The sequence below is a fragment of the Copadichromis virginalis genome, linkage group LG17, assembly GCF_057382275.1.
Source record: "Copadichromis virginalis isolate Kocher_CV1m ecotype Utaka linkage group LG17, C_Virginalis_male_GT1.1, whole genome shotgun sequence".
Lineage (NCBI taxonomy): Eukaryota > Metazoa > Chordata > Actinopteri > Cichliformes > Cichlidae > Copadichromis > Copadichromis virginalis.
Genome location: NC_140634.1, coordinates 13,852,013 through 13,867,206, shown reverse-complemented (window position 1 = coordinate 13,867,206; position 15,194 = coordinate 13,852,013). Strand labels below are relative to the sequence as shown.

The 15,194-nt window shown below is 39.0% G+C and overlaps 2 protein-coding genes across 4 annotated transcripts in view; one reads left to right on the top strand and one right to left on the bottom strand.

Moving 5' to 3' along the window:
- tut4 (terminal uridylyl transferase 4) overlaps positions 1-1,983 on the bottom strand; it is a 41,728-nt gene extending 39,745 nt beyond the window's left edge. The window contains exons 1-3 of one of the 3 annotated variants that reach the window (XM_085437508.1): positions 1,860-1,983; positions 1,603-1,748; positions 7-569 (exon numbers count right to left, since the gene is read on the bottom strand). In XM_085437508.1, the coding sequence (XP_085293634.1) occupies positions 7-490 (484 nt within the window). In that variant the 5' untranslated portion in view covers positions 491-569; positions 1,603-1,748; positions 1,860-1,983. Of the gene's footprint in view, positions 1-6; positions 570-1,602 lie in introns of all 3 variants that reach the window. The other 2 variants (XM_085437507.1, XM_085437509.1) reach the window with 2 other exon arrangements.
- A 1,952-nt stretch (positions 1,984-3,935) lies between these two features.
- On the top strand, positions 3,936-10,762 carry gpx7 (glutathione peroxidase 7). The gene is made up of 3 exons (XM_085436696.1): positions 3,936-4,152; positions 8,524-8,785; positions 8,967-10,762. The coding sequence occupies exons 1-3, from the start codon at positions 4,021-4,023 to the stop codon at positions 9,128-9,130; spliced, it is 558 nt and encodes a 185-aa protein (XP_085292822.1). The 5' UTR covers positions 3,936-4,020; the 3' UTR covers positions 9,131-10,762.
- The last annotated feature ends 4,432 nt before the right edge of the window (positions 10,763-15,194 follow it).

Here is a 15,194-nt window from a genome sequence, read left to right as displayed (position 1 = left end):
ACCCACCTTGGGATTTTTCTTTTGCCAGGGCTCTAGTAGAGCTCCTAGCCTGCTCTGTAAGCCCTTTGTCAGGGGTAACAGGCACTACAGAAGACCTGCTCTCTTTGTTTGCTGAGGGGCTGCTGTCTGCAGAAAGAGATGTTCTGGACTCAGAAGCCTGTGGCACCAGGTGCTGCTGTAAGCTTGCCCCTTTTCCTTTGCCTCTCTCCCCAGAACCCGTTCTTCCAGTCAGCCTACTCAATCTGGATGGCCGACCTCTTCTCTTGTCCTGGGGAGTATCTGTAGAAGTCTTGCCCTGCCCACGGCTAACCTGGCTGCCTATATTATGTTCATCCTTGGCAGTCGTGCTGTTTTCTTTGCTGCGGCTTGCAGACTTATGACCCTCTCTCTGCACAAGAGTCTCTTTATTTGATTTCTCAGTGGATAAAGCTTTAGCTCCTCTGAGCTGAGACTGTTTGACTGTCTTTACTGGAGTCAAGGACTCATCCATCCCTTTGTTTCTTCTGCTCTTATTCCTGGTGGAGTCAACACCACACTGAAGATGGCCAGGGAGGCAGGCCACCCAAAGTCTAGGAAAAGAAGAAAAAATAAATTGTATCTGCAGTGAAATAATGTGTTGTGCATTGTTTTAACAATTCAGCCGAATGCATATGTAAACTTTGAATGAGTAACTTAGAGAAAAATCTTTAGTTCATAATTGTTAGTTTGTTTATTTAAAACTTTTTTTTTAATAACAGATTTTTTCCCTTTATTTTTTAAAAGAGTTGACTTTGACTCATTAAAAAGGTGAATAATCAAGTTATAAATAAATAAGGAAGTGTTGAGTTAATTTTGGGTCAGATCTTTACCTTTTACTATTTTGTTTAAAGGATTTATCATTGTTTAAAAGTAATAAAGATGAGCGGGGGGCGTTACAGAGCAACTTTAACTTTGTCTTTAGAGTTCAAACAGATCATTTTTATTATGCATTGTCCACGCTGAACACAGAAAATCCCAGAGCCAAGTTACCAAGTGAGCACATCAATAAGTTTTTATGAAATCAAACTAAAATATCTTGTGAGCACACTAAACAAAAACTATGACAGATGTGCACATACAGTACAATTTATAAAGCTCGTTTGTAATATTCTCAGTTAAAACAAAAATCGTTTAGCACAGAGATCCACACTGCTGCTAATGATCATTTTCATTCGTCATAAAGCAACAGACCAATTTGTCTATAAAATGCCGAAATTAATCAAACAAAAGTTAGCATCGTAGTTCCAACGTAATCAAACTAGCGTTTTTAGATCAAACACAAATGCCAAATAGACAGTTTACCACCCTGATTGCTTTCCCCCCAGGTCTGTTCCTGGAAATCCACCTCCACTATCGCAGTTGGAGATTAATTTCGTTTTACAGTAAACCACAGGTTGGGGGTTGCAGACATTACTACTCACTGGGGCTTCCGTGTGTTTCAGTTTAGAGAAAAACAAACTTAAACACAACACCGAAAGCTAACACACACAGTTAGCTAAACTTCCGAGCAACAAATAAGGGAGGAAGATGCCATCAGGCAGAGAAAAAAAATGCGTTAAAATAGAATTAACTTAAAAAGCTTACCATTAAAGGTTAAATGTACCGTCTTACGTTATGGGAATGCTTCACGCTTACTTCCTGGGGTTGCTTTGCTCTGCAGAGTACGTTGTTAGCCCTCTCCGTAATGTTACTGAGGTTAGCTGCGATGCCCGGTCGTCCGCCTGAGCTAGCTACGGGAAATAAATAATACTGGTACTCACTTACTACACAGCCGCAAGTCATAAAAAACACAAAGGAGACGCTTAAACCATTGCAACACAACAGAGCACGCACTGACTTACTTTCGAACTCTTAAGTTGATTCGAAATTATTGTTTAGCTATCTCCATGGTTCTGGTCTACATAATGTTTTCAAATCCCACGGCCCTGGTCAAAACAGCAAGCATTGACGCCATGTTAATACATTACCCCGCTGCATTGTGGGAGTGCCAGTGATGATGAAGAGGGGCGTGTTTCGTGCCGCGTTCATGTACTACTAGGAAGGTCCTTGTTTTGTATACAACACCCTTTCTCTCTCTCCCTCTCCCCCCCTCTCTCGCTATATCTATATATATATATATATATATATATATATATATATATATATATATATATATATATATATATATATATATATATATATATATATATATATTAGTGTCTGGAGAAGCTGTGAAGAGTGTTATGTTGCTTGTAGCATCATTCAGCATGATCAGTTTGGTAGTGGGTCACTGACATATCCATGGAGGGACACATAGAACTCTACATGCCAGATACCAAATGACTGCTATTTGGTATCTGGATGAAATCCTTGAACCCAGTGTCAAACCCTACATTGGTACACTGAATCTTAGTTTCTCTTGGTGCTTGGCATCACATGGCAAGAGTATGCAAATAGTTTCTGGTGGATCAAGGAATTGATTCCATTTACAGGCACCAAAGCTTGCCTGACCTAATAGAACACCGATAGAACAACTCTGGCACATTGTGTTTAGGTCCATCTCACTCCACCTGGTTACACGTCAGACTGTCCAGGACCTGGTCTAGCTGATGCACTTGTCCAGACCTGGAAGGAGATCCCAGATCTGGATCCAAGATCTATAAGGAAAAGAAGTGCAATTTGAGTTTCACATGCTCATATGGTGGAATAGTATATAATAATGCAGTTTTCCTCTGGATAACTGCCCTTCACTTAAGTACCTAAAGCACAGTGCCCAGCAATTTCCCTTAGAATAGTTATCCCTGAATCAGAAACATATAAATTCTCATTCATCCTCCTCTCAATCATCTGAATTTTTGCTCTGTTTTCAGCAAGAAACACCTAAAGAGTAAATGCTGAACTTATGCTATATTATTTTTGTTGATAGGCCTACGTCATACTTGCCCTAATCCTCCCTCATCAGGTTAGCAGGTTTCTGAGTCAATAATTTGCGCTGCTCTTGGTATAATGCTGGTTACTAATTGCTGAAATGCACTGGCTGGTCTTTATATATAAATTAAAGAACACTGTTAATAGATCACACTGTGATTGCAGCATCACAGTCATTTGCTTTGCTTAATAAACCTGTCCCATAGCCTCTAAAATAAAATAGCTACATTGTATCACAGCCATAGACATCCTACTTCAGGATGTCTGTGGCTAAAATAAAATTCCCTCCATTCATTATCCCAACTGACACAAAGAAAAACACAAAATCACACACACACACACACACACACACACACACACACACACATATGTAAAAAAAAAAAAAATATATATATATATATATATATATATATATATATATATATATATATGACAAACCTTAATCTTACAGAGCTTTTAATACACTTCTCAGTTCACGCAGTTCATGATCTACACCGAGAGTTCATGAAAATCTGTGTTTTTCATGCAAGGTAACAACTGGGCACGAGTCAGAATTGTAAAATATAGCTATAAATGATAATGATCTGTGTCACTTTGTCAACTTTGTTGGAGGAATGTATGGTCCATTGCTATGAATTATGAAATGGCATTTTTTCCTCTCTTTTCATAAAGGATGATCCCAGTTTATACTAAAAGTGGCGATAAAGCAACTATTTCCTTAGTATTTGGTAGTATTTGGACAATTAGAACTGCTCCAAGGCGCCACACAGATACTTCTGGGTCACTGCTCTCACGGAACCTTCCTGAATAAAACTGGAATGCACCCTAAACTGGGCCTCAGGTCCGTTATTCTGAGACATCAAGACACACTTTCCTCACGAGTTTACAGGCTAAATTGCTAGTTTCTGCTCATACCGAATACAACCGAAGACCAATAAGACTTTTATTTTTGTTAAGCGCTTCCTGCCCAGGAAACGCTGATCGCTGTGTGTAGCTTGAGTGCAGAGGAGGTGCGCAGACTGCTGGTGACTGCGGGGCGGACGGAGAAAGACTGCAGGAGTTTATCTTGGTTCCGCTGGTGGTTTGACTGCAAAGATGTTTCCTGCAGTGCTCACAGTGTTACTGACTTTCTTCAGCCTCGCTGAAAGCAAACAGAAAGACTTTTATACTTTTAAAGTTGTGAATAGCAGGGGTAAGCTGGTATCTCTGGAGAAATATCGGGGTTCGGTAAGTACGACTCACAGCAGCTTAAACTACAGATGTTAGAGCGCAGTTTCTCGGCACGCCAGCCCTTTGCTTGAATGAATGTTGCATGGGAATGTTGGCTTCTTTCTTTCTTTTACTTCTCTCCATGAAATGTTGTTTGTAGATATAACTAACACAGCAGTGATGAGAATCAGTTTGATTGTGGGCTGCTGGTGGGGATGTCCCGTCACGTAGCCCGGATAGCCTACGTGGCAGGCCTGCAGCCCCTGAAGCTGCAGAAAGTGCTGAGATTTCATTCAAACAAGTTACGGATCACCAGACCGCGTTAGCCCTAATCTGTCTGAAGACTTCACTCTATCTTCACTCTATCCGTCATCAGATCCGTCATATAAAATGATAATAATAAGACAAACTGCATCTTTTTTGACTTAGCTGTCTTTGACTTTATTTGCTTCCAAATTCTTAATCATGGAGCTTTAAATGATTATTATAGACGGTATCTTTCAAAAAGATATCCTTTTTGTAATAAGGTGAAAGACTCTCTGGATTTTGTTTTAACCATAAACACAAACAGACAAATTAGACTATAAATCTTTCACACACTACAGGTGAATGAACACAGTTTGTACACCACAGAGCTGTAGCGGTGCACTTTTTAAGGAAGAGTTACTGTAACTAGTACAGTGCCTAAATGGGTTGAGTGTACGTAAAGTTCCAATTTACATTTCATGTCAGCAAGGAATAATTAAATGTAAAAGCAAGACTGAAAACTGGTGTTCCATTACACATGAGAACTTTGCTGGACCTGCTGTGCTGCCTTGTAGATTAGACAAACAACCATTAAGATAAGACACTTGCTCACACACTGACATTCAAAGATGTTCAGTAATACGTACTGGATACCAAAGACAAGCAAAGCTATAGTCTAAAAAGTGAAGCCAGTGGGAAATGCTTTTAAACCTGCATTCTTTTTCAGTGAGTCCAAAAAATGGGTGATCTTTGAACCAGTTGAAGACAACAGTAGCACAGCATGATAGTTATTCACTGCATCTCACTTCAAAATGTTATATTCAGTTTCAGTTCAGTTGTATTTATAGTGTTAAATCACAACAAAAGCCACCTCAAGACACTTTATATTACAAGGCAAAGACCATTTAATATTAGAAAAATAACCCTAATAATTAGGGTAAGCACTTCTACATAACATCTGCAGCAGTATAATGTCAAGGACTTGTTTGAACCATTTTCCCTTGATGTCCTTGTGCACATCCCATAGTTGAAAACAGTCGAACAGAGTCACTCTCATTTAATGGGTTATTGTGTTTTCCGTCTCCCCTCCTCCATCCTACCTCACCTCACCTCACTCTTTTCACACCCTCTTCTCATTCTATATGCATGTGTGTCACACATTATTATTAAGTTATAAAAATAAGATATCGGCACTTTGTGACTTTGTACTTTGTGACTAATAAATCAACACCAGCTGCTTCTTCAGTGAGATCCACATTCTGTGGATGAACTCCCACTCCACTGTCGCAGATTCCAGCATGCTGATTATAGTCCTTGATCATACTGTAGTGTAACTGTGGTTTCTTGTATTTTGTTCGAGTTTTTTGTTTGTTTTGTTTTATTTTAACTAGAGTTGTGCTTTGTGTGATTTTGGGGTGCATTTCTATTTGCTGGTGTTTTCTTGACCTCTCAGGGCCACTGTATAAAAGGCATCAAGGACTGCCAAAACAGCAGCCCTACCAGTAACTTTAATTCAAAAAATGGGAGTCATCCAATGACCCCATACGCTACCTTCTCAGCATTACACCCACTAAGTTTGAAGTTAATCATATTAACTGTCTTTGAGATATGGTACCAGACACATAAAGAGCTTAATTTATTAGAGATGTGGATATTTTCAGTATCCCATGTCATATATGTCAGACTTGCAATTGTATTATCTTGACACCAGATGTCACTAGATGATAAGATTACACACTGCTTTCTCAGGAAGCCATACTTCTGCAGTGATGATCTTCTGTAGTTTAACTGCGAGTTAAAGTATGAAGCTGTGACATGTATTAATGTGTATTAGGATACTTATTAGTCTCTGTATCTGTGAATGGCGTCTGTAACATGTAAAGGCCTAAATCACAGTTATCTGTGGTTCAAATAATTAGTCAATCAGTGGGACGGCCAGACTTCACTTTTGCTTTTTTTGAAGAAGGAGCCTGTCTGTCTGTACACAGTGGGGCAATATGTGTGTGTGTGTGTGTGTGTATATATATAAAAGATGACAGAGGCCTGTAATTTTCATCATAGATATACCTCAACTATGACAGACAAAATGAGAAAAAAATATCCAGAAAATCACATTGTATGATTTTTAAAGAATTTCTTTGCAGATTGTGGTGGAAAATAAGTATTTGGTCAATAATAAAAGTTCATCTCAATACTTTGTTACATACCCTTTGTTTGCAATGACAGAGGCCAAATGTTTTCTGCAAGTCTTCAAGGTTTTCACACACTGTTGCTGCTATTGTGGCTTATTCCTCCGTGTAGATCTCCTCTAGAGCAGCAGTCCCCAACCTTTTTTGCGCGATGGTTTATGTCCGACAATATTTTCACGGACTGCAAGATGTCGTGGATAAATACAACAAAATAAAACCAGTAGCAGTACCAAAAAAAAAAAAATTAATTCTTAACACACGGGAAAACACCCAGGGAAACAGAGTTAACAATAAAAACAATAAAAAACAATGATAAAGACCAAAAAAAACCATAAAAAAAATTCACACCCAAGCCTCAAGTCCGGAACCAAACAACTCATGGTCCGGTACTGGTCCGTGGCCCAAGGGTTGGGGTCCGCTGCTCTAGATCAGTCATGTTTTAGGGCTGTGGCTGGGGAGTCTTTGTCTGGCCTGTGAGCCTTCTAGGACTGGGCGATATATCAAGTTTAAAAAAAAAAAAATCGATATATTTTCGTACGAGATATAAGATGTGACAATATCGTTTATATCGATATAGTATATGTTATGTTATAATTATACTCGTGGAGTCGCAAGTTTGCCTTTCTTTCGTCCACTTTTGTCTCTCTGCAACGTTACTCGGCCTCGCCTCTCCTTCACTGAACACAACTCCCCCCTCCCCCATCGCTTCACCTGCAGGCAACGGCAAGCTGGACACGGCAAATCTCCGTTAACGAGTTACCGCGGATCGCCCCGTGTGTGAGGCTGGACGGCGTCAACGTGTTAGCGAGCTAACCGCGCTAACGACATGCATGGCCTAAAATCCTTTCATTTTCTGTATGTATGAATTCTGGTTGTGCCTACTGACCGCGAACCGATTTTATGTGGTACACGGCGCTCAGCAATCTGTCAAGAAATGTTTTAGTTCCACTTTGGAAAGCTACGGAGCTGCACCGCTTGATGGATTGTCGGAGCAGTAGGCTACCGTATTCCGGAGCCTCGCGGAGTGATACGTACTGTGCTTCAACGTAATATTACCGTATTGTGTGTGTATAAGCACCATAAATGGCACCTGTTAAGAGACACGGTTACAAAGCAGATTTCAAACTCCAGGCTGTCAGTCACGCAGTACAACTTGGGAAAAGAGCAGCTGTGAAATCTGTCTTTGTTATGCTCAGCGTCTTTTAGTTTACATTTTGACTGCACAATTGTGAGCTTTTTGTTATGCACAAAAACATCATTGTTTTCTTTTATTTATGGAGCATTATTATATAATAAATGCTGATAATTTATTTTTGAGTAATTTCTTCATGTACATCTACGCTGTATGTTAATAAAAGTGCCTGTGTGACATCTGGGACACAGCTTTGACTAAGAACTCTCTTTTTGTTCTTACCTTATGGCTTAAAAAAATATCGAGATATATATTGTATATCGCCATCCAGCTAAAAAATATCAAGATATGAATTTTGGGTCATATCGCCCAGCCCTAGTGCCTTCTCCACTTTGCTGTCCATCTTCACTGTCACAGTGCAATAAAGACAAAAATAGTCTAAAAAGAGACAACTAAACAAACAATTTTACATCAGATATGGTCTCAGTGAAAGTAACCGTTATTTAACATAAATTAATGAAAAAATATCCATATCTGTTTCAGTTATAGCAGGTGGCCTCTTCACTGAATGTGTCATCCTCAGCAGCCTTGTAAAATTGGTCAATGGCAACCTTTAACTAACACATATAGCTTTATAGATCCAACATATACTGTACAGTGGGGTGATTCAATCCAGTGGTTGCCAACTTTATGTGAACTACATGCAAATAAAACTGCAAGTAGTTCATTTAATTATGCATGTTTAAAGAAACATATATACTGACACATATTAAGCTAGGAAAGCTTTTGTGGTGTTTTTACAGTGTTTTCTGGTGGCTTTAGGTTTCCCTGGTGGTAAACGTAGCTAGTGAATGTGGCTTCACTGAGGAACACTACAATCAACTGCAGCAGCTCCAGCGGGACTTTGGTCCATATCACTTCAATGTGCTAGCCTTCCCCTGTAACCAATTTGGACAGCAGGAGCCTGGCAGTGACAAGGAGATTGACAGCTTTGTGCGCAGAGTCTACGCAGTCTCCTTTCCTCTGTTCAGCAAAATTGCTGTTGTTGGCACTGGAGCCAACAATGTCTACAAGTACCTTCTTGGTGAGTAACTGCCTCTTTGGGGGGGGGTTATGAGAGAGCAGTCGTGTGCGGTGTAGAAAAAAGAGAGGGGAAAAATAGAAACCTTTGAAGCAAAACTTAAAACAAATAATGTTTTTTTTAAAAGGTTACAAGCTTACACGAACCTGTTATTCATACATCTATGTCATTTAATCTTTTACAGAGGCATCTGGAAAGGAGCCTGACTGGAATTTCTGGAAGTATCTAATTGACGTTAACGGCAAAGTGGTGGATGCATGGGGACCAAAAGTCTCTGTCAAAGAAATTCGCCCTAAAATTGCTGAAATGGTGCGGCAAATAATCTTGAAGAAGAAAGAAGAGCTTTAACACATTTCGCTTCAAGACTCTACTTAATGTTAATACCACAGGGAAACTGTGGCAGGTTTGAGCAGAAAATGAGTCACTGCTTTGGTAACATTACACTAAAGCCATGGCTTATTCATTTGTGTTAAGGAAGTAAAACGATTTGTGGTAGGTCTTGTTTGTAGCTATAAATAATTTTTTAAAAAGGTGGCGCTACAGGAAATAGAAGATCAAATACACTGGGGATTGAGGCAATATAAGGTGTGATCAAGCAGCAACCCTCAGGCCAAAGAAAGGTTCCAAACATTCCTTAAATAGCTACACGAAGCTGGCTCCAAAATGCGTCAGTACTTTTGGCTCGCATGTCTAAAAATCCTTGCAGTATTAAAAAGCACACACTGGAATAAAAATTGTATTTGGCCTCTAATGATACCTATGCTAATTTAAGTCTCACAACCTTCTCTCAGTGTTTGTGGTGTTGGAGTTTATCCAAATTGATCAGCTACAACTGTACTTCTTTACTTGATCGTCTTAGTAAGATTCAAAGCTCCCAAATGTGTTATGGAAATTTTCATCCTTCTGACACCTAAGTTTAAGTGTACTGTAACAGAAAATTTAATTTCTCTTGAATCTGTACTAAATTTTCCACAATTTCATTGTAATTTCTTTCCTCTACTTACATTTTATTGTTCTTATTGTCATTCTTCCCATGCTTTGCTCTGGTTATATTTAGAGTTCCTTCAGTTGTCCAAGCCAGTAGTGTTAAATAGTACATGGTCTCTTCTTTTCTGTTCAGCAAATGATTTAATTGGCATATGAATAATTGATCAGTAGTTACAAGACAAATGTCTATATTATTAATTAAATGTTAAGCAAAAATGAACAAAAATATTTTTGTCGGTTCATTTAAAATGTTTGGACCCCAGATTGATTGGATGGCGGAAGTAGTGGACCTCCAGCTATTTTAATAGGGGACCCCTGAGATAGTCTATATAATTATTAAATTGAAACAATTATTTGGGTTTAACATAAGGAAATGTTAGTTAGTGACCGATTAGCCTAGTGACCTTTCCGTGTTTCTCATAATAAACCATTTCAGTGCCTCATCTTCAGCTGCAGGTCTAAACATCCTTCAGTTCAGTTCAATGCAGTTAGAGCAGTAAGGCAAGGCAAGGCAAGTTTTTTTGTATAGCACAATTCAACAACAAGGTGATTCAAAGTGCTTTACAGAGACATTAGAAACAAGAACAAATAAAAAGCATGATTTAAAATTGATTAAAACAAGCAAATAAACTAACTAACTAATTAACAAACAAACAAACAAACAAAACAGTATATAAAATCAAAACAGATAAAATCAGAACAGTAGATAAAATCAGTAGTTAAATGTAAGTTTTGAAATTTAAGCTTAAAGTGTGGATTTGGTGCTTTATTCAAATGCAGCTGAGAACAGGTGAGTCTTCAACCTGGATTTAAATAAACTGAGTGTTTCAGCTGATCTGAGGCTTTCTGGGAGTTTGTTCCAGATATAAGGAGCATAAAAGCTGAATGCAGCTTCTCCGTGTCTGGTTCTGACTCTGGGAACTGATAAAAGACCGGATCCAGATGACCTGAGGGATCTGGATGGTTCATACTGGGTCAGGAGGTCATTGATGTATTTTGGTCCTAAACCATTCAGAGCTTTATAGGCCAGCATCAGAACTTTAAAGTCTATCCTCTGACGGACAGGCAGCCAGTGTAAGGACCTCAGAGCTGGACTGATGTGGTCCACTTTTTTGGTCTTAGTGAGGACTCGAGCAGCAGAGTTCTGAATGAGCTGTAGTTGTCTGACTGATTTTTTAGGTAGACCTGTAAAGATGCTGTTACAGTAATCAAGCCTACTAAAGATGAATGCATGGACTAGTTTTTCCAGGTCCTGTTGAGACATCAGATCTTTTATCCTTGATATATTCTTGAGGTGATAGTAAGCTGATTTTGTTATTGTCTTAATGTGTTTTTCTAAGTTTAGGTCTGCATCCATCACTACACCCAAATTTCTCGCCTGGTTTGTGGTTTTTAGATGTATAGATTGAAGTTCTCTGGTGACCTGTAATCGTTTTTCTTTGGCGCCAAAGACTATTACCTCAGTTTTGTTTTTGTTTAGCTGGAGAAAATTGTGGCACAACCAGTCATTGATTTCCTCAATGCATTTACCAAGAGCCTGTACAGGGCCTCGGTCTCCTGGTGACATTGTGATATATATTTGTGTGTCATCTGCATAGCTGTGATAGTTTATTTTGTTGTTGTTTATAATCTGTGCCAGTGGGAGCATGTAGATGTTAAACAGAAGGGGTCCCAAGATGGAACCTTGGGGAACTCCACATGTGATACTTGTCTGCTCAGATGTGAAGTTACCTATTGATACAAAGTATTTCCTGTTTTCTACGTATGTTTTGAACCAGTTTAGTACAGTTCCTGAAAGACCTGTCCAGTTCTCCAGTCGTTTGAGTAATATGTTGTGGTCAACTGTATCAAATGCTGCACTGAGATCCAGTAAAACTAGGACTGACATTTTTCCACTGTCTGTATTCAGACATATGTCATTAAACACTTTGGTCAGAGCGGTTTCAGTGCTGTGGTTCTGTCTAAAACCTGACTGGAAGGCATCGTAGCAATTATTCTGTTTTAAGAAGTAACTGAGCTGTTGAGAAACTGCTTTTTCAATGATCTTACTTAAAAACGGGAGATTTGAGATCGGCCTGTAGTTGTTCATTTGTGTCTTGTCAAGATTGTCCTTTTTCAGTATAGGTTTGATTACAGCAGTTTTTAGTGATTCTGGAAACACACCTGATAATAAAGAAAAGTTGACGATCTGTAACAGGTCTGACTCTAAAGTCTTTGAGACCTTTTTGAAAAAACTTGTTGGCAGGACATCTAAACAGCAGGAGGAGGAGTTCAGTTTACCTAAGATGTCCTCCAGGTCTTTGCTGTTAATAGGTTGAAACTGTTTCATGGTGTTTAAACAGTTTTTTGGTGGACACAGTACATATCCTGGATCTGCTGTTGATGTACCAATTGCTTGTCTAATTTTTTGGATTTTTTCAGTGAAGAATTTGGCAAAGTCATTGCAGGCCATGGTCGAATGAAGTTCAGCTGCCACTGACACAGGAGGGTTTGTTAGCCTGTCAACTGTAGAAAATAAGACTCGAGCATTATGGCTGTTTTTAGTGATGAAACAAAAACAAATAAAAAGCATGATTTAAAACTGATTAAAACAAGCAAACAAACTAACTAATTTACAAACAAACAAAACAGTATATAAAATCAAAACAGATAAAATCAGAACAGTAGATAAAATCAGTAGTTAAATGTAAGTTTTGAAATTTAAGCTTAAAAGTGTGGATTTGGTGCTTTATTCAAATGCAGCTGAGAACAGGTGAGTCTTCAACCTGGATTTAAATAAACTGAGTGTTTCAGCTGATCTGAGGCTTTCTGGGAGTTTGTTCCAGATATAAGGAGCATAAAAGCTGAATGCAGCTTCCCCGTGTCTGGTTCTGACTCTGGGAACTGATAAAAAACCGGATCCAGATGACCTGAGGGGTCTGGAAGGTTCATACTGGGTCAGGAGGTCACTGATGTATTTTGGTCCTAAACCATTCAGAGCTTTATAGACCACCATCAGGACTTTAAAGTCTATCCTCTGATGGACAGGCAGCCAGTGTAAAGACCTCAGAGCTGGACTGATGTGGTCCACTTTTTTGGTCTTAGTGAGGACTCGAGCAGCAGAGTTCTGAATGAGCTGTAGTTGTCTGACTGATTTTTTTAGGTAGACCTGTAAAGATGCTGTTACAGTAATCAAGCCTACTAAAGATGAATGCATGGACTAGTTTTTCCAGGTCCTGTTGAGACATCAGATCTTTTATCCTTGAAATATTCTTGAGGTAATAGTAAGCTGATTTTGTTATTGTCTTAATGTGTTTTTCTAAGTTTAGGTCTGCATCCATCACTACACCCAAATTTCTCACCTGGTTTGTGGTTTTTAGATGTATAGATTGAAGTTCTCTGGTGACCTGTAATCGTTTTTCTTTGGCACCAAAGACTATTACCTCAGTTTTGTTTTTGTTTAGCTGGAGAAAATTGTGGCACAACCAGTCATTAATTTCCTCGATGCATTTACCAAGAGCCTGTACAGGGCCTTGGTCTCCTGGTGACATTGTGATATATATTTGTGTGTCATCTGCATAGCTATGATAGTTTATTTTGTTGTTCTTTATAATCTGTGCCAATGGGAGCATGTAAATGTTAAACAGAAAGGGTCCCAAGATGGAACCTTGGGGAACTCCACATCTGATACTTGTCTGCTCAGATGTGAAGTTACCTATTGATACAAAGTATTTCCTGTTTTCTAAGTATGTTTTGAACCAGTTTAATACAGTTCCTGAAAGACCTGTCCAGTTCTCCAGTCGTGGAGCTCTACTGCTAATGTTCAGACATTAGCAGTAGAGCTAATGTTTGAACTACAGAACTGACTTTAATCAGCATTCAAGCTCATAGTGAGTTCTGTAGTCAAAAATCATTTATTTGTACCGATTAGCTAATGAACATGGCTTTCCCCAACACCCAACTGCTCATCCTTGCTAGAAACCATAAGGGGGAAAGCATAAGATGCTAGTTACTGCAGCCCCAAACAATGACATTCCACCACCATGCTTGACTGTAGGCAAGACACACTTGCCTTTGTACTCCTCACCTGGATGCCACCACACACCCTTGACACCATCTGAACCAAATAAGTTTATCTTGGTCTCATCAGACCACAGGTAATACATGTCCTTAGTCTGCTTGTCTTTAGCAAAATGTTTGCGGGCTTTCTTGTGCATTATCTTTAGAAGAGGCTTCCTTCTGGGACGACAGCCGTTTGATGCATTGTGCGGAGCGTATGGTCTGAGCACTGACAGGCTGACCCTTCACACCTCCAACCTCTGCAGCAATGCTGGCAGCAATCATACATCTATTTTCAAAAGACAACCTCTATGATGCGAAGCACGTGCACTCAACTTCTTTGGTCAACCATGGCGAAGTTATGTTAGGTTCTGACTGGAACCTGTGCTGTTAAACTGCTGTATGGTCTTGACCACCATGCTGCAGCTCATTTTCATGGTGTTGGCAATTTTCTTATAGCTTAGGCTATCTTTATGTACAATAACGATTCTTTTTATCAGATCCTCAGAGAATACTTTCCTATGATGTGGCATGATAAACTTCCAGTGACCAGTGAGAGAGTGTGAGAGCAATAACATCAAATTCAACACACCTGTTCTTTATCTGTACCTGAGACCTTGTAAAACTAACGTGTCACATGACTCCTGGAAGGGAAATGACCAACTGGGCACAATTTGGACATTTTACTTTAGGGGTATACTCACTTTGAAGCAGATTTTAATCAGGCTGGTACAGTTATGTTCAGCCAGTTCTTAAATGCACCGGAACATGTGACAATGATTAAAAGCTACACTTTAGCTATTAGCAGTGGCTCAAGGTCAAAGTAGCCATTCATTTAACCTGAATTCTCGAATCTCTCTCTTCCTAATTATGTCCCTATTTCAGTCATTTTACTTGTTGGTGTAGGTATTATGGGCACCTGAGATGAAATTCCCCCTGTTTGAAAAACTGAAATATATGCAAGTATTTGATGTTTAAATTTATAGGTGCCAATTTTTTTGTATCTGAAGCGGCACAAGTATTACCTGTTTTATATAAACATGTAAAGAATAATCTTATTTTTTTAATACTATACCATTAGGCTGAATGTATGTTTGTTTGTTTGTTTAGAAATAAATATGCTAAATGATATCCCTGTGTGGTGAGAATGAAATAGCTTTAAGATTAAAGCATAGATTTTGATGTTACAGACCTGATCTGATATTTCCCCATTAGAATGTAGTTACCAATCTCCACTTCGCTTTTAGTGTCACTGTGAAGGCTCTTGGCTATTGGTGAGTGTTCAAACTGTATGTACTTTAGTTAAATGGTAAATTAGTTAACCCTCCTGCCATCCTTTAAAAAACTCACACCCATCACCCTAGGGACCATTCTCAGCCACGCCATA

Bases quoted from the DNA above. Each gene is read 5' to 3' on its own strand.
- gpx7 (XM_085436696.1), top strand. From the start codon at position 4,021: ATGTTTCCTGCAGTGCTCACAGTGTTACTGACTTTCTTCAGCCTCGCT. The intron at 4,153-8,523 runs GTAAGTACGACT...TGGTGGCTTTAG, and splicing joins TGGAGAAATATCGGGGTTCG to GTTTCCCTGGTGGTAAACGT. The intron at 8,786-8,966 runs GTGAGTAACTGC...AATCTTTTACAG, and splicing joins TGTCTACAAGTACCTTCTTG to AGGCATCTGGAAAGGAGCCT.